The sequence below is a fragment of the Clupea harengus genome, chromosome 7 (assembly GCF_900700415.2).
Source record: "Clupea harengus chromosome 7, Ch_v2.0.2, whole genome shotgun sequence".
In the NCBI taxonomy this organism is placed as follows: domain Eukaryota; kingdom Metazoa; phylum Chordata; class Actinopteri; order Clupeiformes; family Clupeidae; genus Clupea; species Clupea harengus.
In genome coordinates, this window is record NC_045158.1 from 6,745,605 (window position 1) to 6,767,306 (window position 21,702).

At 40.7% G+C, this 21,702-nt stretch overlaps 3 protein-coding genes across 5 annotated transcripts; 2 read left to right on the forward strand and 1 right to left on the reverse strand.

Moving 5' to 3' along the window:
* Positions 1-710: 710 nt before the first annotated feature.
* gstt2 (glutathione S-transferase theta 2) lies at positions 711-4,138 on the forward strand. 3 transcript variants are annotated; one of them, XR_001161958.3, is made up of 6 exons: positions 711-1,249; positions 1,728-1,815; positions 1,898-2,048; positions 2,287-2,463; positions 2,789-2,988; positions 3,462-4,138. XR_001161958.3 is itself a non-coding variant. In XM_012815963.3 (6 exons), exons 1-5 carry the CDS (start codon positions 1,126-1,128, stop codon positions 2,933-2,935), a joined length of 687 nt encoding a protein of 228 aa, XP_012671417.1. In that variant the 5' UTR covers positions 711-1,125; the 3' UTR covers positions 2,936-2,979; positions 3,462-4,138. The 3 variants fall into 3 exon arrangements, 2 of the variants coding, with proteins under 2 accessions (XP_012671417.1, XP_031426172.1); XM_012815963.3 differs by having other exon boundaries at positions 2,789-2,979; XM_031570312.2 differs by having other exon boundaries at positions 2,789-4,138.
* On the reverse strand, positions 3,570-10,252 carry chek2 (checkpoint kinase 2). The gene is made up of 15 exons (XM_012815962.3): positions 9,966-10,252; positions 8,862-9,119; positions 7,793-7,914; positions 7,551-7,683; positions 6,482-6,572; positions 6,294-6,390; positions 6,130-6,183; positions 5,990-6,054; positions 5,315-5,414; positions 5,136-5,222; positions 4,887-5,050; positions 4,576-4,691; positions 4,374-4,459; positions 4,158-4,220; positions 3,570-3,959 (listed from the first exon to the last, which is right to left on the reverse strand). Exons 2-15 carry the CDS (start codon positions 9,103-9,105, stop codon positions 3,876-3,878), a joined length of 1,506 nt encoding a protein of 501 aa, XP_012671416.1. The 5' UTR covers positions 9,106-9,119; positions 9,966-10,252; the 3' UTR covers positions 3,570-3,875.
* Positions 10,253-10,538: 286 nt separating this feature from the next.
* Positions 10,539-15,776, forward strand: hscb (HscB mitochondrial iron-sulfur cluster cochaperone). The gene is made up of 6 exons (XM_012815879.3): positions 10,539-11,014; positions 11,682-11,778; positions 12,871-12,960; positions 15,061-15,205; positions 15,305-15,352; positions 15,529-15,776. Exons 1-6 carry the CDS (start codon positions 10,662-10,664, stop codon positions 15,630-15,632), a joined length of 837 nt encoding a protein of 278 aa, XP_012671333.2. The 5' UTR covers positions 10,539-10,661; the 3' UTR covers positions 15,633-15,776.
* The last annotated feature ends 5,926 nt before the right edge of the window (positions 15,777-21,702 follow it).

Consider the following 21,702-nt stretch of genomic DNA (forward strand, 5'->3'; position numbering starts at 1 on the left):
TCGGAGGGGCGGGTAGTTGCCCGAGCAACCTTAGCCCCCTCCTCTGCATGTCCCTGCCTCTGGTAAAGGAACTTTAGTTTGGGCAGTGGGGCTCAGTCTGTGTTGTGATAAGTATGTAGTGTCTCTTGTCTTTCTTTGAGTAAGTTTAAAAAGTTTTCTATATGTTTAAAATGATATACATTGTATTTGTGAGTTGTCAAAGTGTTTGAGGAATGAGACCATAACCTATGCACTATAGCCTATTAATGCAGTTATATCCTCAGTCACAAATATAGGTTACATCCACATAAACACAAATTGTAACTATACTCTCGTATAATTATGTAGGACACTGTCCCGTGGAGGAAAATGACAATAAATAAAATGTTTTCACAAGAGTTGACTTCATTTTCATTTTCAATTCGTACACTGATAGTTAAATAAATACACAGGGATGTTTCTGTTTTTAAAAACTTACTATGGAGCTAAATTAGAAGTATTCATAGGAAAACGATATAAAGAGAGAGGAAGTGAAGATTTAACAGGAAATACATCTTTACACTGAACTCTTGCATCAACAGGCACACATCTCAATATCCTGCCAAAGATTCGGAGATTAGTAATATTGTAAGGATTCTAAATTCACCTTGGGTTGTGTTTGTAGCCTAGCAGTTATCAGCTATGAATTTGAGATGAAGCATCAAAGGCCTACAGAGACAATGACAGGGGTCCTTTTAACTTTCAGCCTTTCGTTACATCTGAGTAGCTACAGACAGGAGCTGAAATCGACACAGTAGGCAGCGAAAGTCCATCTCTCACATGATCACATTGACGGTGGATCATTTGGCAGCACAAGGATCAGTCAGGACTAGACGCAACTAAATGATAAACAATCACATACAATACTACCAGACACAAAAGCCAAACATCACCCGACACCCGCGGCATGCTGGGAACCTCCAGTGTTGACATTAAATGCTGTAATTTGCGGTGAAATGTGGAGACGTGGAAATACTTTCTAACAGGCGTACAGAGAAGAATGCAATACTAACGGCACTCGATTAATCTAGACTTGCTAGGTATTCTGGCTAAGATCGTGTTGACAGGACAGACAGAACAGGACAGAACAACCAGGCAAGACTCGCCATGGCTACCAGAAAAGCGGTTGAAGTGTATCTTGATTTGCTGTCACAGCCATGTAGAGCGGTGCAAATATTTCTTCGGTGCACAACAATACCACACACGGTGAAACCTGTTGCACTACGAAAAGGTGAGTGCAGCTGATAGTTAGACATGTTCATCGTCGACTTGGGTATGCAAGGTCACGTCAACATGAGAAGTTACACTGCGAGCTTCTGTAACTGTAAATTACAATCGACTGAATATAGAGAATATATACAGAGGGTCATTTTCAGTCAATAATGTATATTCGAATAAATAGCCTTAACCGTTGCCAGATTATAGACCATGATATTTCTTGGGTGACTAGGACGTAGCCTCATCTGAACTTTCCCCCAGATATCTTATCAAAGTGGACGCAATACGTTATGTTTTTCACTGCCCACTATGCTCTTAATTCTACCTGTATGGAAAACAAGCCGTTTGTTGAAAGTGAAGTCAAAATAGGATTTGCCTGTTATGATGTTCACTTATGGTAATGTCACGTATCTGGTTGTCAACAAGTTTATGAATACCCTACACGTAGCCTATTCGCCAACTCACCAAATTATTATAATGTTTTTATTTAGGAGAAAACAAGACCTCTGAGTTTACAAAACTGAATCCAATGCAAAAGGTACCCGTCATGGTTGATAATGGCTTTGTTCTGACAGAAAGGTAAGAATAACATGAAATGTAGCTGCAGTCTTGGCAGAAGAAATCAGTAGAACATGTAGGCCTAACCCTGGACTTGTTTCAGTGACGCCATTCTGAAATATCTTGCTACCAACTATGATGTCCCTGAGCACTGGTACCCACGTCACCCAGAGAGGAGGGCGAAGGTCAATGAGTACACTGCTTGGCACCAAACCAACACCCGTCCACATGCAGCTAAAGTTTTCATTCTAGAGGTGAGATAAAGCTCCAAAGCTAATGGACTTTTACCTGTGCCTGGTGTATGTCAATATTATAATAGTAATGTTAGGTGAATTTAAGTATTTATTTATTTATAAGCATTTTTAAGTAAGAGCAAAATCAAACAAAAGTAGATATTTTGTATTGTCATCAAGTAAAGTTGGTTAGTGTATTTCAACATAGTAATATTTAGTTACAGCTACAAAATAACTGAATGATTGTTGGTGTGTTTAGGTGCTGATGCCTCGTATGACAGGGCAGCCTGCGGAGCCCACAAGGGTGCAGAAGGCTTTGGTGGAGCTGAGTGGCACTCTGGACAAGCTGGAGGACATGTTCCTGAAGAGACAACCCTTCCTGTGTGGAGATGACATCAGTCTGGCTGACCTGTTGGCAGTCTGTGAAATCATGCAGGTAAGCAGACCACAGATGATCAGTAGGATGGATACAGTAGGATGGATAAGATTGTATCAATCATTTCTATGTACAGAATTTTTATTTGGAGCACCACAGGAATTATGCATGGTATAAAATGTAAAGTTACTAATGGGGCCCATCTCACTCATTAAAATCATAATCACGTTAATGTAGGGATAAAAAGTCCACATAGAATGCGGTCATAAGATAGTTTAATAAAACATTACAGATTGATTCTATTTTTTTTAAATGTTTCAAATGACACTGAATTGAGTTAGTTGTGACTTAACCTGGGGCTCCTTGCTGCTGTTATCGATTCCAGCCCCTGGGTGGTGGCAGAGACATCCTGCAGGATCGACCCAAGCTGTTGAGCTGGAAGAGCAGAGTCCAGTCAGCCCTGACAGACTCTTTCGACGAGGGGCACGCGGTCCTGTACCGCCTGCGGGACAAGTCAAAAGCCAAATTATGAGCTCCAGAGATGCATCGACAAGTCCGGAGTCAATTTCATCTCCGGTGAGGCAGGTATGCCGAGCAAAAGATCAAACTAAATGATTTATGCTTGGAGGGGTGTGTTTTCAGACACCAGGTGTGTTTTCAGACACCAGTTCTGTTCTCTGAGAGTTCCATGATCGATAGTACAGAGAATCCAGGCAAGGGTTACCACGTGCAGTACGTTCAGCAAATATGAGCAAATCATACCTTTGTTACCTGAGCAAGACATTTCTCTTGTCACAGCAATGCCATTGGATTTCAGTCTTGCCTTTCAGATATTGTCTGTGTTCTGTAATCTTTTTGGCTGCTTAATTGATTCAGTACAACATAAAGTGCTTCACAGCTGGTAAACATGAGTTCTTTTTTCATGTTCATTTCTAATGATTATTTTTATATATTAAAATGTGCCTTTGAAAAGCATTTGATTCTGTGGCACCACTGCACAATTTTGTTTTTCATTGACCATCATTTTGTAACTATTGCTGTATGGATTTTTACCATAGAACAAGACCGATTTCACATACCCCTTAATGAGGTGAACCTGGTTGAAATGAAGCACACCAAATCACTTGTGAAATGTTATTGATTATTCAGAAATGGCAAAATATATACAAATGTTTCAAAAACATTTTATTCTGTGGCACCAGTGCACAATTAATTTTTTCTCAATGATCCATTTATGCTTGAAATCAATGACCCTCATTCTGTAACTATTGCTGTAATGACACACCAAATCAAGTGTGAAATTTTATTGTAAAATTTAAACCAAAAAGAGGCTACATATAAAGCTATTCAGTATAAAAGTCATTCAGAAACAGCAAAATATATACAAATATCAACATGAATCACCATCGGAATGATTGGCTTGATACAGCATGAGACAGACAGACACAGTCCAGTATCTGGCATTTGCCTTTTCATGCATCCGGTTTCTGTCGTTTTGCTGGCTGCTCCTCAGCATCCTCCTGTCTGCGCTTCCTGCTTGTCGAGGGCTGCTGGGGCTTTGAAGGGGAAGCACTCGGGTCATAAATATAAATGAATAGATACATAATACTAATAAGAGCAATCACTCAAAGTGTCAACTGAACTGAAACATTTATATACATGCCTTGGGATGTCATTTGTGTTTTCTTTTGTTTGTTTTGATTAACACTTTGAAATAAAACATGTATTTTCTCAATGGCCCTTTACTCTCTTACCTCAGCATCACCTTCACCTCCAGGGTACATGATCTGATGGGCCAGGCTCTTCATTGCATCATCCTGTAGTAACACAACAGAGATATTGACCATGTGTCTTGCTTGGCCAAACTGTTTGTAAAAGTCATCAGTGAATCAGACTCATTTTCATATCTTTGGTGGAGCTGGTCTTTATTAGCACCCACAGTAAACTGTACTGATATAAAATGTTCAGACCTGAAGCCACGGATGCTCCAGTGCCTGATCAAGGTTCAACCGTTTCTTGGGGTCAACAACAAGGAGCTTCTTCACAAGGCTCCTTGCTGAAATGCAATGACATTCTATGATTTGCAGGAGGTTTCAGCAGATGTGAACAGACATTTCAAACCAATTGCTGTATCAAGAGTGAAACATGAAGCCTCCTGGACTGAATGTTTACCTGAAGTGGAGACTTTTTCCCACTTGGACTGGATGAACCTGTAATGTCCCTGAGTGATCTGCTCCCTCACAGGAAGATCGCTGATGTCAGGATGGAAGGGCTGGTAGCCACCTAAGCTATAAGAAAAAACAAACAAACAAAAACACATGTACATACAATCATCTGTCTCTCTGTGTGTGTGTGTGTGTGTGTGTGTATATATATATATATATATATATATACACACACACACACACACACACACACACACACACACACACACTTGTGTTCATTAGCAAATCTGTAAATATATCACAAAAAGACGTATGTACCAGACAAACAACAGCACCCCTAGACTCCAGCAGTCCACAGCACCCGTGTAGCCCTCGGTGGAGGCGCTCAGGAAGACCTCGGGGGCCAGGTAGTGGGGTGTTCCACAGAGCGTCTTCATCAGAGACGACTCCTCCAGGATCTTCGACTGGTTGAAATCTGTGATCTGAAGCATGACGGGCAAAGTATTGTCTTGGTGTTTTACAAATGGGGGTGAAGGGGGGGAGCTTAAGAAGAGTTTAAAATGTTACTTTTATCAGACACTGGTCCTCTCTGGATGCCAGGAGAATGTTCTCTGGTTTAAGGTCTCGATGTATGATGTCATTCTGGTGGAGATACTGAAAGGAAAAATGTACCAGATCATTACAGTATAGGATAGTTCCACAAACTCAAAACAAACAAAATAAATAAATAAATAAACAACCCACACCTTCACTCCTTTCAACATCTGATAAAAGTACAGCTTGGCAATGTCTTCTTCAAGCTGACCTTTGGATTTGATTCTGTCGAGGAGCTCTCCGCCCTCCATCCTGAGAAAGAAGGGGGCACCAGCGGTCAGGGGTATCGTGACCCAGGCCGGCTCTACACACAACAGACACAGACCCAGTCGATGCCATCATGGTCTGAAGCCGGATTTAAAAGGTGTGTGACATGCTTTGAACATTTTACACAAAGCTCATTGATTTCCCAGCCAGAGCCTAAGGAAGTTCATGCGGGGCATGCTACTGAAGATGTACACAAACCTTTTCCGTATGTCTTTGTGGCTTACAGAATAAATAGGACACTGCACTATATGAATCGCAAATGATGGGCAAATGTCGCAGACATCTTTTACTGTCTACAGAGAGCTCAGCTGAAGAAAAGGCTTTCATCTTTTCATTCAGACAACCTCGGGAAGAGATGTAAGAGGTTTGTGATCTCTTGCCATTTCAGGGTGGCTGCACTTTGAGTTTCCCTTGCGACACACAGCATCGCATTCTCATTATTTGTCCTGCACTCATCTGTGGGCTTTAGATGCCTCGTCAGGTACCACATCTGTTATGGCGAGATCTTTCAAAACAAGTTTTGCTAATTAAAAGGCTGATAATGGAAATGTTATACTTACAGCTCTAACACAATGTAATATGATTCTTCTGTTTGGAAAAAGGCCTCCGTTTTTATGAGACAAGGCTGGAAACAGAAGTCAATATTAATTAAAACACATGCAGATCTCTGAACATAAATAGAGACTTAGACACAACTTACATAATCAATTCTTTTCAAGATTTCAATCTCCCGCTCGGCATTCCGCGTCGCTGTCTAAAAGTGTGTGCGCAGATGGAAAATTGATAAATTTTTTCTAATGTGGAAAAAATGGCAATATGACCATACAGAGATAATTTGCTGATTATTCAGTAAAAGAGACTTACCCCAACGGAGGGAAAATTCAGCTTATTGATAGTTTTAACAGCAACTTTTTTACATGTATCCCGCTCAAAAGCCAGTTTTACTTCTCCACAAACTCCCCTGTAGACAAAAACGCATCACTTAAAACCGTGGGTAGAAAACCCTGATGGCAATGTAATCAGTAAAAGTGTACCAAGGAAGTTCCACTTACAATCCAATCTTTCGTGACATCAGGTATTTTGCTTTAAATTCTTTTGGAAGGTTTTCCTGTTCATCTGCTGTTAAATCGATGAAGACAAAGACTGGAGAGAGACACAAAGATATGTATTATTATATCAAAAAAAAAACATGCAGCACAAGCTGTTCATTTTAAAGAAAAAGGAAAAACGGTGATGTGTTTGTTTGGGCCGACAACCAAAAAGAAAATGATTCTGACACCCACTCAAGAACTTGAGCTTGAACTTGTATGCTTACATGTGTGGTGTTTGATGAACTTAAATTTGTATGCAAACACCACGTTTGATGTCATCAAATCAATAAAGATGACTTGGATTAGAGAGACGTCCTCTTCCCAACTGTGAGAGGAGTTGGTGAGCACGCTGGTGTACAAATAAGAGCACCAGCACCCCAGAGGAGAACTGTACGCTTTGTGGACAAGACCATGATTAATTGAGGCTGTTCTCCTTGCAAAAGAATGTTGACTTAAACATGAGGAAGGTGTTCTCATCTGTAACTTCATTTTGCTTGCAGGCAATGTTGCACTGTTCACTGAAGTGGAACAATCTAGACAGTTTGATATACAATTTGTTTACAACAACAGCAAACTTGCAGAGATACCCAGAAAATAATGAAAGTCACTTTGTAGAGTTTTCATGACGTTGTACGGAAATCTGAGAGCTTCTATCCTGTCAGAGGGTTTAACATGTATTATGCAGTTTTGGTCTAAAACTAGTGTGCTACCTACCTAAAACACATGTAAAAACAGCCGAGTTGGCATTGATAAAGCAAGCTAACATGCTAACTGGTGTCTTTGGGTGATATTTTTTGGCGATGTGCTGTGAAGGCTTTTCTTACATTTTCACAGGGTGTTCAGACCCGAACCACAGAAGTACGTAGTGCACAGCATGGACAACTAGTAGGAACCACAGGTGTGCTAATCTGTCCTTTACATGACCAGATTCCATCAAAATTAATTTGAGGATGATGCCAAAACTACATGCTCATAAAAAATACACACCACAAGTGGCAAATTGTTGCATAGTGCTGCTTTAACATCTTACCCTTATGGCCTTGCCCAGCAAGCGATATCTCTGCATTATTGGCCAATGGAATTTTTTTCCCATTGCCAATTATATCACCATCAACGAATGTTCCATTGGCACTGGTGTCTTCAATGAATACAATATTGTTCTCCTGTGAAATCACAGGAAAACCAAATTCAATCCAAAGTTAAGTTAAGTCATTAAGGTAGAGGAAACCCATGTACATTGAGTGCTAATGTATGAGAACCATAAAGACGAACCCTGAATATGCGAAAATGACGTTTACTGTAAGTGTTCATCCATGGACCCTTCATGGCTGGATCACTGAAGGTATAACTGCAACGTCGGTCTCTTCCAAATGTATAATTGTCCTCAACACAATCTGTAAACAGTCATGAGGTCATTCTGTTATGACTAAACCCACCTATTAATAAACAACAACATGACGCCACACAATTCCACAAAGCAAATCTAAGAAATACATGCCGTCCATGTGAATCCATTTAATACACTAACTTAGTATTCTGAAAACTGATTTTCACGTAACTGATTACACATGTTAATTTACATGTATGTCTGTGTTCCAGATTGGGAGAGGACAGCCACAGGAAACCAGTTGGATTGCTAACTTGTTAGGCTAGTGTAGAGCACATGCAATCCATGCTCTTGCATTTTTGGCATGACCAGTTAGTTAACAGTATTTTAGTGGGATACTGGTAGACAGTAACTGTAAACCAGAAAAAATTTGTATTACTCAACATCTTAGTATGCACTAAGCACAATATTAGCATACAACACATATCATAACTAACCAAAGCTCCTTAAATGTTTTGTGTATATACTGTGGCTCACTGATGAAAGCCTAATTCAAATGGCTGTGCTTGTTCCTCTATGGAGTATCCAAAGTGTGTGAATCATCCACTTTGTCATGGACTGCAACACTGGATAATTGTCAGACATCCTTTCCTCTACAAAACAATAAGTCACCACCCATATAAACCTTCAATGTGAGTCAAAACTGAATTAACATAAACAAAACACAGGTTAATAAATAAGGATAACATACATTTCCTGAGTACAAGTTCAATATTTTATATGAGCTTTTTAACCACCTTTCATGTTTAAAACAGCTACACAAATATAACATTATTGCAGTTTATATTATACCAGTGGTTCCCAAGACTATCCAAGACTAATCAAGCAGAATCAAATACAACCCCTTGAAGCTGTTGCCAGATACATTTTTTTGCCACTCATGTTTTATCCTCCTAACTGTTCAGCCAATGAAGTGGGTATCAAATGTGGTCAGGAGTCTGGGAGAGCTCTTACTGTGCACTCTGACGCCAGTCATCATGGGCAGCAGCCGACCCCATGGCTCTGGTCCTGGCTCCTCCTCAGGGATGGAAGCAAGGTCTCGCACTGGGATGGTGTCCACTGAGCTGAGAGTGCCCGAACCCGAGGACGACTGGCTGCCAGAAGTTGGAGCAGACGAGGAGCTGGAGCCACCCTGTGACTGTGGCTGAGACTGAGTCTGTGTCTGAGAGTGGGTGTCCTGCTCAGGTTCCTGAGACATGATGCTCTACTGGCCTGAATGCAGGGAGAAGAGGGGGCGGGATACTTTTAAGCCAGACTTGGCTTTAAAATTACAATTTAGAAAAAGTGGACAGCCTATTTTCATACGCACTGCCCACAAGTGATGAGCTTAAAAAGACGTTAGCTGCTTCTCACGGTCCTCTAGTTGTTCGTTGAGTGTTTGAGGTGTTCGTTCACAAAAATAGTGTCTCGGACCGAGCCATAAACAACCCCAGCTAATCAACACGGTGCTTCAGGAACACTGAAGGTGTAATTGGTGTAATTTCGGATTGGTGTAATTTGATAGACTGGTGAGCTAAAATATCAACAACCTTTGACGAAACCGAAACAGAATCTTTAGTGTAGCCTATAAAACTAAAATCTTCCCTCGTTGGATAGCTTGTCATAGCCTGCGATTTCCTAGCTAATTTTATGCCATAATGTAACACGGCAGGTTAGGCTGCTGGACACAGTTGACTAACGTTATACTCAGTGTCAGCCCAAAGATCGACATCTTCCTTGCAGCTAGGCCAGATTACTTACATCAACACAGCTCTTTACTTGTTAACATTCGTTGGCCGTAAGGTTTTCGTTAAGAGGAAGACCACATTGTTATAGTGTATGTTATAATATTCCTGGGTAAATAATTAAGACATTCAAACGAAACACTTAATTTATGATAACAATAACAAACAAAAAACATTTCAAGACACCGATAGAGACTATGCTGGATTTACAAAGAGTGATGTGTAACAATGTGTAACAACTTGATTGTTGCACGACTTGAGGAAAACAATGAAGAGTGCATATTATTGTTCACGTGTCTGGCTTTGCTATGAATTAATATTTCATGGAACTTACCTGATTTCAATGAAAATGATTTAGCTACACGTGCCAAATTTACCGGGCTTATCCTGGACATGCCTTTAGACATATCCTTAGACATAGACAGCATCATACGTATTACAAACCTGACCAATCAAATCGGGAGTAATACATTCTGGTAAAAGTAGTTCCTACGACTGTTTCGATATCATTTAAACGTAACGTGAAAATAGTCACGTTGTGCTAATTGCAGTTAACTTAGAAGTGACGGTAGTTCACAATGCCAAACGAAAAGAGTAAAATGTTTAAGGAAAACAGTGATTGAACCGGATGTATCTATTCGAAGGTCCGCTACAAGTTTAGCAAATAAAAGTCCCTGAACTAAAACAACAGGCGTTGATGGGGTATGCAAGTGCAATATGGTGTAAACATTTATGTTCTATTACGATATGTATGTTTCTGATTTTACAAAGAAATATGCATGGACAAAGGTATTTGGTTAATGATGTATCACTGAATAAAATGTCTACATGAAGGACTTACAAACATTTTTTTTTTAAAACACAGACTGCTGGTAAATGCCAAACTGTATTTATTTTGAAGCGTTCGCCTTCTCAGTTAGAGGAAGTAGGAAGTTGAACAAAATATGTTGATAAATAAGTAACCTAAACGCGTGAGTGTAATGGAAATCCGACATCGACTAATGCCGAAGTCGAGTAGTCAAGAGTAATCATGGTGACACCACACCAACTGCGTCGGTTGGGTTGTTTTGACTGGCTCCAGTGTATACGGAAGGTATATGGGAGTGGACATAGGTTTTTAAATCCCAAACATTTCTTCAGATGTCGGGTCACCTTCAACTCAAACGTTGTCGGGCACGGCAGATATATTTGCAACCTATTACATCATGACAGTGGGAGTCAAACAGTGAAATACTTTAATTTGGTGACTAAACGACTGTGTGCAAACTCAGTGAATCGCAAGTGTTGGAGCTGTGGTTCGTCAGCCCCTTCATTTTTTTGCCCATCTTGCAAACTCGTGCAACCTCCTGAAGAAAGAACCTCTTACTTTGAGATTATGGACTGGTGAGAACATGTCCCATTTTTATTAATCTTTCAAGGAAACCTAATCCTCGTTAATGGGGACTATGCCGAAAAACAACCTAATTCAGCAAGTTCGTAATGAGGACGCTTGGCCACTCCAGTTGTGTCACAGATAGGATAGGCTACGTTTCCAGCTTGGGTCATATAGGCTATACTGCACAGACACTGAAGTTGTTGTGTGACCTCTAAGACAATGACACGCTTCCACTGTTTCAGTGATTGTATAATCACAGAGGTGATGTTACTGTGTTTTGCTCAAGTCTGATGAGTACTTCATCACAAAAGTGTTTCTTGAAGATTACCTCATCTTTTCCACTATGGATATATTCTATATCAAATTGGAAGTGTTCCCTTGAGGATTAAGGATAGTCAGAATGTTTGCATGTTAACAAGTATACAAATTACCAGATTCATTTTGATGAATGGGTAGGTAAACAATAGATTTTATTGATTACTTTGAAAATTCCTGCTAATAAGGCACATCCCTATGTTTTATGCAAGTGCAGGACATAAGAATAATTTGTATTCAATTGATATTTGTCTTCTATCTCAAATCGATAATTGATCATCTAATTAAGTGCTCTTTTACTTGAACTATTATACTATGAACTGGGACATCTTTTAATCTTATTCTGTCTCATCCTCTAAGTGAGCAGACATTTGCTTTGGATACCCAGCGCCTCCAACGAACATACTTACAACTTCAACGCTCTCTGCACCCTGACCACTTCAGCCAGAGGACATCGGTATTAGGCCTTCTTTTCTTGGCATTTGAAGTAACTGTATCAATGTTAATAATATGCTTTGTAGACATATTTTGTTGCAACATAAAACTTGGTCATTAACATTGGTTATGAAAAAAAGTTAAAAAGTTGCTATACATCCCTAGTTTACTAGTTCCTGTTTTTATGCTTACTTTGATATCTGTTCACTGGTAGCTGTCCACAGGCATAACTGACACCTTCCTAATAACATCTACTCTTCCATTTGTCAGTGCAATGTTTAACTGCACACTGCAGCCAGATGGAATAGAGGAGGCCGCGCAGTTGCCACCAAAGCATTTCCACCGCTGCATACAAATGATAGTATTAATTAGTACCACTGATTCGTTAATTAGACACCTTCTGGAGTAGAGGGAGCTCAAGGCTATAAATCAGCTGCACTAGGTTACGGGAATGTTCTCAAAGAACCTGCTGCTCCCCATAAGGAAGTCTTAACAGCAGAGCTCCAATAGCAACCACTGGAGGTTATTGATTCTCTTTTAAATTTGACAAGCCTGACAGCTGAAAATACTCACTGCCTGCGAGCGGTTTTTGGCCCATTTTGTGCCGCATTATTCCACCTGCCACTTATCCCTCACACTCTTGTCCCTTGACAGTCTCAAGTCTCACCACCATTACAAAAAGTGGTGAGATCTGTCGAAATATCCAATTATCGGCATGGCTCAAGATGCTCCCTCTCTTCTGGCAGGTTCTTCATAGACATATTCAAAAACAAACGAGTAGTGTGAAATAACTCCCATTCCTATAGAATTCCCATGACCCTGTTACACAGAGACATGAGTCAGTGAATGTACTTTTGACTAGTTTTTGCCATCAAATACTCTCTCCTCGAGACCCCTTTATAGTGGCCATGTTCTAATGTTTATTAATATATTGTATAATAATATATGCTATTTAAACTTAACATATGTATATATATTAAGTTTATTGTAAGTTTAATATATTTATTGTAAGTTTAAAGAGGCATATAAATGGAAACTTATGAAAGACAGATATAGATAAGTTCTTAAGTGGACCATGTGTATGTTTTTTTTTTTTTCTGTTTTCTTGCACCAGAAAGAGCAAGAGCATTCAGCCGAACAGTCAGCATCGGTAAACAAGGCTTATAGGACTCTCCAGAAGCCTTTGAGTCGTGGGCTTTATATGGTAAGCATGGTCTTTAATTATTCATTCAGTTCTGCCACACACAAATAGAGTATTTTGCATATCTTTATTTGTTACAAATTACTCTAGTTCAGCGGCTGCGTGTGCGTGTGTGTTAATGGTCCAGCTTTTCCCCTTTCTGTCTCATTGTGACTTATACATTTCTGAGAATGTTTCACTTGTGCATTAATTAGGGGTGTAACAGCAATCAAGACCAAAATCGCGATACAAATGTTCATGGTCTCGTTTTGCAATTCCTGACGGAACCACAACCCCTCCATCCCCATCCCCATCCCCAACCCCAACCCCAACCCGCTGCCACAGCTGCAACCGCTTCTATTTTGCATTCATGTCCAATGATATGACTCGCACTCTCGGCACAGACATTCTAGAGTGCACGTTTTACCCGGAAAATGTAGGCAGTGCACCAGTTGTTTTCTATCAGCTGTAGCATGGCTAAATGCTGTGACGGACCAGGCCGACGGTTGGCTCTAGTAGGAACCCAGTCAGTGGCTTTTCGCTGAGGGAGATCACTGATTGGCTGTTCAGCTCTGGATGATTGGACTGAAGTTCCTTCAACATGTAGAACATGTAGATCATTTTTCATTTATCTCCAGCTCTCAACACATATTCGGGAAAGCCTTTTGAACCTGTTGCTGTAGTATTCATAATTTCACCCATTCAGTGTAACCCTTCCTTTCTTCTCCCACAACCAAAGGGCCAAGGGCTGACAATGACAGTGTCATTTGCAACTTCTTATCAAACATATTCTTATTTAGAAGGAGCTATATTACGAAACCGTCTGTGGTGAGCGAGAGTGGTGTAAAAAGTAAAATGAATGTGCTAGTTGGCCACAGGCTGTAGTCTTTGGTGTGTCCAAGTGCAACTTTCTGGCCCAGACACCGGTGATGTGAGGCAACGCAACATTCAGCCTTCGTTGCTGCTAATTCTTTGATGTCGGTTTGATGTGTCTCTGGCTTTAGCCCGGTTAGTCAGGTTAGTCAGACTCAGTGGACAATCATTTGGGTATGCCGACAATATTCAACTGAAGTCAGAGATGTCTGTGGATGCACGTCAAACATTTCGTGACTCCATCAATGGAATTTGTCGATACTACACCATTCAGCCTGCTACAATGTGCCTTCACATGTGCATTTGTCAAGGAAAAGACCCTAAACAGTTAGTTAGCAGATTAAAGACACCACCCAGCATGGAAGTGAACTGGACTTGTTTACGCCACGTCCGGCGGAGAGCAGACACCTTGACCAGGGTCTCTTTGACGTGCTATGCGGAAACAAGTCTCTTTATTAAAAATCCAATGTTTACACAGGATGGCAGACAGGATTCTGGGATACACTTAGGATACTTGCAGTTTAGCTGAATTTTACTTCTGCCCAGCAACAAGACATTTCACAATACCCCCAATTCCTTCTTATCTTGCACCTGTTCTCCAACAGCCATTCTACAACCCCCAATTCCTTCATGCCTTAGGTAAACATATACGTGAGGTATCTGGGTTAACATTCTTGACTCTGCTAATTGTCTTCCAAAGTCCAATCTACATGGAGAACGCAGGGCACACAGCATTTTGGAACAAACCTTAAAACAAAAAGACATTCATGATAAAATATACTAATACTTTCCCTTGTGCCGACCCTGTATATATGCAGTTCAGAAAGTATCAACAGGTCAGAGTCTTACGATGGAGCATTACTAACATTTGTGCTATTTATTTTTGCTATTATTTTTTTTGACAAAATGCCAGTATTTAATAATGATGGACAATGAGCCACTGTTGGATGTGTACATTTTTCATAATCAATGAAAATTATATATATTTTTTTTATTGTCTGCTGTTTTCTCTGCTTTACCAAAAATGTACCAATCCGTGACTCCAAAATGTGGCTCAAAACTGAGGTACATACCAAACAATTATACACCTAGAATCAATGCCGGTGTACTACAGATAGGCGTGAGGTGTCTGGAGGCATTGTTTGTGAGATGATGCAGGAGCTCTTTCATTTAGTCCCACTCTGCTGTGGAGGAAAGCACAGGCCTCAATGGATGGGGAGTCCGTATTAAGCCCTAAGTGATTGATTTCAGCTTGAGCTCCAGGGCATGCACCTGGACGAGGGGACCGACATCACAGCTGACCCCCAACTTCTCATGGAAGTCATGGAGATCAACGAGTCACTGGCTGAGACCCGGAGTGAGGATGAGGTCAACTCGATCGGCCGCTCAATGAAAGGTAGGAAGATAACAGCCAAAGCACATCCGCAGTAGTCTGGCCATGCTCGTCTGAGTGAAAATGAAAGCAACCATGCATTTCTTTTGCTTGCTTCTCCAGAGAGACTAAAAGACTTGACGGAGCAAATAGACACGGCACTGAGCAAAGGTAATATGTCTCGCTACAACATTTCCCTTCCTTTTTGCTTTATGCTCTGCAGTTATGATTCCTGACGAGCCTGCTGTGAAGACCTAACGACCATGTTTTTCTGGTTTTTGCATTTTTCAATGCAAGTAGAAAGGGGAACGAGATGTTTTCATGCCTGCCCCTTCTCTTTTTCACAGGAGACCTTCAGTCAACTAAAGCACTTCTCGCCGAAATGAAATACTTTGCAAACATCGAAGAGAAAGTGAAAGAAAAGCTTTCTGACCTCGCAGAGAGTGCATAGGCACCTGATGAGTATTTTATGGTTTCATATACAGCATACCCTGTGAGGATTCATAACTTATATATAACTTTAAAGGGCACATTTTATAACCAGTTTATTTATTTGGGTAAAAATGTCAAATCATAAATAAATAATGTAATTTCATGCATATGTCTTAATAGTATTATGTTTTGATGTTAAAATAATTTCTGTATAATTTCCTTCCCTGCTTGTAATGGATGGTATTATCTCTGGTAATGTTTCATATTTATCTTCGAGAAATCATTCATCAATTGATGGAAACTATTACCAGCTGAAGTCACATCCCGGCTTTTATTGAATTGGCCTGGATAAAATGATATCATTACCAGTTGTGCCACTGGTTAATATGAAGGAGAAATTCAATTATGCAGCAATTTAATCACCAGTGCTAGTTTTTTTTTATGATTTGTCTGTCTGAAAACACGTCTGGTGCTTTTAGAGAGTGTACCATAACCCAACTGTAGAGGGAAGCATGTCCCTTTAAAAACCTGAAAACCAGCCACTGGGAATGAAATGCTTCAACAGCATTAGATTATGAGGAGATGGAAGTATCATGAATGCACAACATTGTACATGAGATAGACATGGTGATGGGGCCCAAATGTGTGGAATAAAAATTCAGGATTTGGACCTTCTCTTAATCACAAGATATATGAAGCAAGCAGGGCTGGGGGCAGGAGCGCTCTGTTCAAGAGCTGTTTTTTTTTCTTTTTTTCAAATTGCCGTTTTACCTGTAAGCGTTTTCAACAGATTTTAAGCGTTCATCTTCCATATCGCACTGTGCACCTTATGAAGACTTCAGTTACCCCCTGTACTCGATACTGCTCGCCTGATAACACACACACACACACACACACACACACACACACACACACACCGTGATCATGTGAACTGTGAGTATCTGGAGACATGGGGAGGCTGGAGAAAGCTGGAGACTGTAACTGCTTGCTGGAGGAGGTTGGCTGTCATTCAAATGCAAAGGTGAACGAACGGGGGAAAAATCCATATTGAACTATGTTAGTGTGTTTTTTTCCCCTCCCATCGGAGACCTTGGAAAGAAATCCTGCTGTAACAAGAGCTGACTGGTTGTTTATTAAGTCAGGAACAACAATGTCACGCATTCAAGTTTCCACTGTGGAGAACTCATTTCCTTAATACATGTGGAAGGAGAGTGAATTAAACACTGGCCCACCTACTGCAGGGGGAGAGGGGAAAAAAAACTTGCCGTCCTATTTATTATTCATACCCCTAATCGGAAGGCATCTACGGTGACTCCAAATTAATGAGAAAATGTGATCGACCAAGTCTGAGGCCACAGCACGGAGGACTCTCAGAAATTGAGTTTGAAAGGGAAGGCAAGAGAAGGGGTGGGGGGGACAGCAGCTCAGGAGCCGCAGCTCGCCAGAGAAATTGACTTGGACGGCGGCGGCGGAGAAATGAGCTGGGAACATGTGGTTTCAGATTAAGCAAGGTACTGTGGGCGCATTTCAGTCGAAGAGCAATGGCCCATAGCATCCCCCCGATTTTCTCTTTCAGCTGGCAGCGCAAGACCTGGCTACTGTGGGAATTATTAAGAGAGAAAAAAATAAGTCTATCTTGTAGTCCTACTGCATGGTACACAGTATTGTTAGCAAGTGTAGATAGGGAAAGGTTACTGATATGGATAAACCCTCTTTTTTATGGATGTGGTATATATCTGTTAATAGGGAGCTGGCAGAACCTGATAGCCTTCCAATTGCATCCCACCTGCTGTCATTTTGAATTTAGTCAATTAAATGCAGCGTGCTAAGCTGTAACTCATCTGTGCATAAAGATGGCTAGTTCTTACCATACTTACAAACCGTGTTGCCATAGACATATATAACACATAAACCGTGTTGCCATAGACATATATAACATATAAACCGTTTTGCCATTGACATATTAAACATATAAACTGTGTTGCCATAGACGTATAAACTGTGTTGCCATAGACGTATAAACCATGTTGCCATAGACATACGTATATCATATAAACCGTGTTGCCATAGACATATATTACAAAATACCACATTTGCCTCGATTTGATTAGGAATGTTTGTGTAAATGAATGAAAGTCAATGGTCGCTCAAACACTGCCTAAATATATATATATATATATATATATATATATTTAATTCCACCACAGAAGTGGTGACAAACCATTTTTCAGATATTATTTATGCATATATATACATTCATGGCCATCTTTTGAGAAAAGTTGAGAGTGCTTTTTAGCCCCCCAAAAAAACACCGCTCCCGATTGGGTTTCCCCCCCCTTACCAACATGGTGGACACGTTGTCGTATCCTACCAATAGGCTTTAGCAAGCAGTGTGCCGTCTTTGTGTATATGTCTATGGCTGTTGCCACTAAGTGTTAATAATCTGTGTTTGAGTATCGCAGACTACAGAAATGTGCCATCTTGTTGTATTTTAGTTATTTTGTAGTTAGGCCTATTAGGTGTATAGCTAGGTAGGTTTCAAAGTCTACTTGAAATCCAAATGTGCTAGAGCTAGCTTGAGGCAGATATTTCCCTTTGGTCAACCACAGTTTTACCAGAAGGATCCAGGTAGATGTCTGGAAATGCCATTTTTTTCCATAAGGAAAACACCATATAAGTGTCAGCACCATTTTTTTTTGCCACTCAGACAAGGTCACGTCTCATCCCTCAGTAGCCAGTAGAGAAAAGGAGGAGGTCATGGGCTTGGGTTGTTTGTCAGACAGTGATTTTCCTTGAGCTGACTCTTGCTTCTCCTTGAATATGAAAACTATTATTGACAGAAACTGATGGTTGGTGGTCATATTTTTGTAGTCTTTCTCAGACACTTTATCCTGAAATAGTGTTGTCTCAAATTTATACAGTAGATTGTTGATGTGATATAATGAGTTTCACAGTGATTTGCTATGTTAACGATCGCCTCAAGTTGTAAAGGTGTCATATTTGTTGTCAAAAATGTATCACTATACACTATTCTAATGTCATTTATTTAGGAAGTCTTCAGAATAGAAATTCTGATTGATAGATTTGTAGAAGGAATAAGAGTGCTGAGAAGATTTCTTTCTTTGTGTCTTTAGAGTTACACCATGGCTGTGTATTTTAAAACAATGACAAGCTACATAGTCCAAAGTGATGGACTTCAGACATTAGTCTTTGATTCAAATATAAAAGCTGCATTTATAATATTATGGTCTCTGTTTAAGCGTGTCACGCCGGCTGGAGATCCTCTCCCCCTTGTCATTGAATATACGTGAGATTAATACTATAGAAGTCTGAACATAGTAAAACTGGCTCCTTTTCTCTCAACTACTGTGTGCCTGAATTCCCATCGGTATAAATCTCCCTGAAGCGGCTCTAGCAAACTTTAAATATCAGATCTGCCCAGAGACTTTCTTCCGTGGAAAGGCTTGCTTCAGCATCACTGGCCAGAGAGGTATTTGCCATTTTGTCAAGGGGGATTGTCCTGTCCCCATCACAACTTAAGGCACGCCGTCACGATTATTAATTCCACCGAGCTTCTCCCTCCAGAACATGTAATCCCTCTTCAAACATGTGCCATTAAGACGCCAGCCAATTAATTACCTAACTGAAAATCTTGTACTGGTTCCCATCACTTCAGAGTGGATTACTGCAAGTAGGCCACAAGGAAGCCTGACAGAAAACCTCTGGCTCACTAAAAAGTCTGACTCCAGACTCCAGAGTGTTTCACTGTCAACACATGTGAATGCTCTGGCAGCAACATTTCCATAACCCCATATCTTTAAAAAATATAAATAAATATGACTTTCAAAAAATGAGATCTTTACAAAGTGACCCCCTACTGTGATGGTCCCCAAGAGACCCTGGGATGAAATTCAGATGGGTCAATAGGATTCAGAAGCAGATTAATTCTAGTGCAAAATCAAGATGGCTGAGAGAGCTCTATCTGCTCTCCTCTTTTCTGCTCTGCCCGCAGCGTGAGCATCAGATAGCTGGAAACGTGACAAAAACATCTCCTCCGCCGTTGTGCTCCATCCCCATGGGAAAGGAGCCTCAGATTTTAATTAAAGATTGGCAGAGCAACGAGATCAGGGACATCACAGGGAATCCTCAGCTTCAGCCCATTCTTTTGAAACCTCAGGAGGTATTGTATGAAGATTTTTTATTTTATTTATTTATTGGAAGTCTTTGACAGTCATAAGCAACCGTCAAAAAACACTACACGCAGTAGAGGGATGAGGAGGCATCTGGATCCTTGAAGGCTGGAAATGAATTTCACCCATCTGTACACGCCATGATATTTACATAATTCACCTCAGCTTCTTTAGTTCCAGGTTTGGCTCAATATCAGTATTTTGATTCATTCGTCACTGATGCAGTCACACACTGCAGTCTCAGACACACACACACACACACACACACACACACATGCACACACAATGTCTGGCTTTTACTTTATTTCCCCTTGGACCAGAGGCTTTGGCTTGGCATTAAAGTCTCCAGGAGGCTGGAGAACACCTATTATTCACTTGCGGCTAGTTATTGCTTTAGTGCTGGACTAGATAATGACGGTGACCAGTGATGCACTCTGATGCAGTTTTGCCCATAAAACTTGAACCATCCGGCCCACAACAGATCCGGATGAGCATACGGGGGGAAAACCGGAATTTATGACCAACAGTAACTTCCCAATAAGTGTCAAGAGAACAAACTGCGTGTTTGATTTTGTAAGCTGAGCCTGATGGCACAGCTCGCTCCGATTATGAAATCACTTGAAACACTATTGGACCTTCACCTTTCACACCGCCTCTCCTATTTATCATTCTCCCTCCCGGCCATACTCTTGAAAGTTATTTTGTTCATTTGCAAACGTGGGTCTCCAGTAAACAATCCACAGCCATGGCCTTTGTATTATTTGGTGCTGATAATAGTGGGATAATGATGCTTCTGCCCGTGTGTGTGTGTGTGTGTGTGTGTGTGTGTGTGTTTCAACAGTGCTGTAACCTTTTTCCGCAGTCACTGTTTCCATGCCAACGCAGACTTCAGCTGCAACTTTACAGTGCAATAAACACAAAAGGCTGATAATAGATTTCATATTCATCACACCTCCATTGATCTCCCGCGCTTTGGAGCAGATATGGGCGGTTTGTGAATGCAGAGCAGTTGGTGAGAATAGACAAATCCAGCCTTGCGCATTGCAGTTTTCCATGCTTAGCCTAATGCCCTCATCACAGGCTCCAGTTTGCCATTTCATGTGTTTAATTGCAAATGAACTAAATGACACACACAGGTGTGTAGGTGAAATTGGTACCAGCCTCACATGGGAGTACCAGACTATGTAGGTAACTTACCCTGTGAGCAGGAGCCGGGTGAATGTGGGTGCAATTGTGTGTAGATTGTGATACCGTCTTTGCGAGGGCCACCAAGACACACTGGTGCTGTCCTTGCAACATCAACAATATGTTGGTAATCTCACCCGATTGGACAGGCATCAACCATTCAACACAAAGGCAGATCAATTAAGTTGAACACCTAGGGGGCGCCACACAAAGTGTAGTGTCCTCTACGTGGTCAAAATAATGATAATCCACAAATCAGTCTCGTTAAATATATCAGTCTCATAAAATATATTATACTATCAATTTGGAACTCTGATTGATAGTTAAATTAATAACTACAACCAAAGTTACCTTACTAATAGTATGGTTGAAGGTCATTAGAATTCTGAATAGAAGAGGTTGGCAACATCCATTCTTGTGTAACATTAAATAAACCAGCGTATATAAATCAAAGTATTTATTTACACAATGATAAGAAAATAACACACAATATGCAATCTAGCTAAATGTAACTAACCAATGAATTGAAGGAATAGGTGTATGTGTAATAGAGAGGGAGTGTGTGTGTGAGCTTGTGAGCTCGGGGTTGCGCTGTTAGGAGCGCGCCAGAAAGAATGTGTGTGTGTTCCTTTGTTTGATCACCGTAGTTCCGCGTGCATGTGTGTGCACGTACGCGAACATACATGTGATGTGAACAAGGACGAGCCTATATGC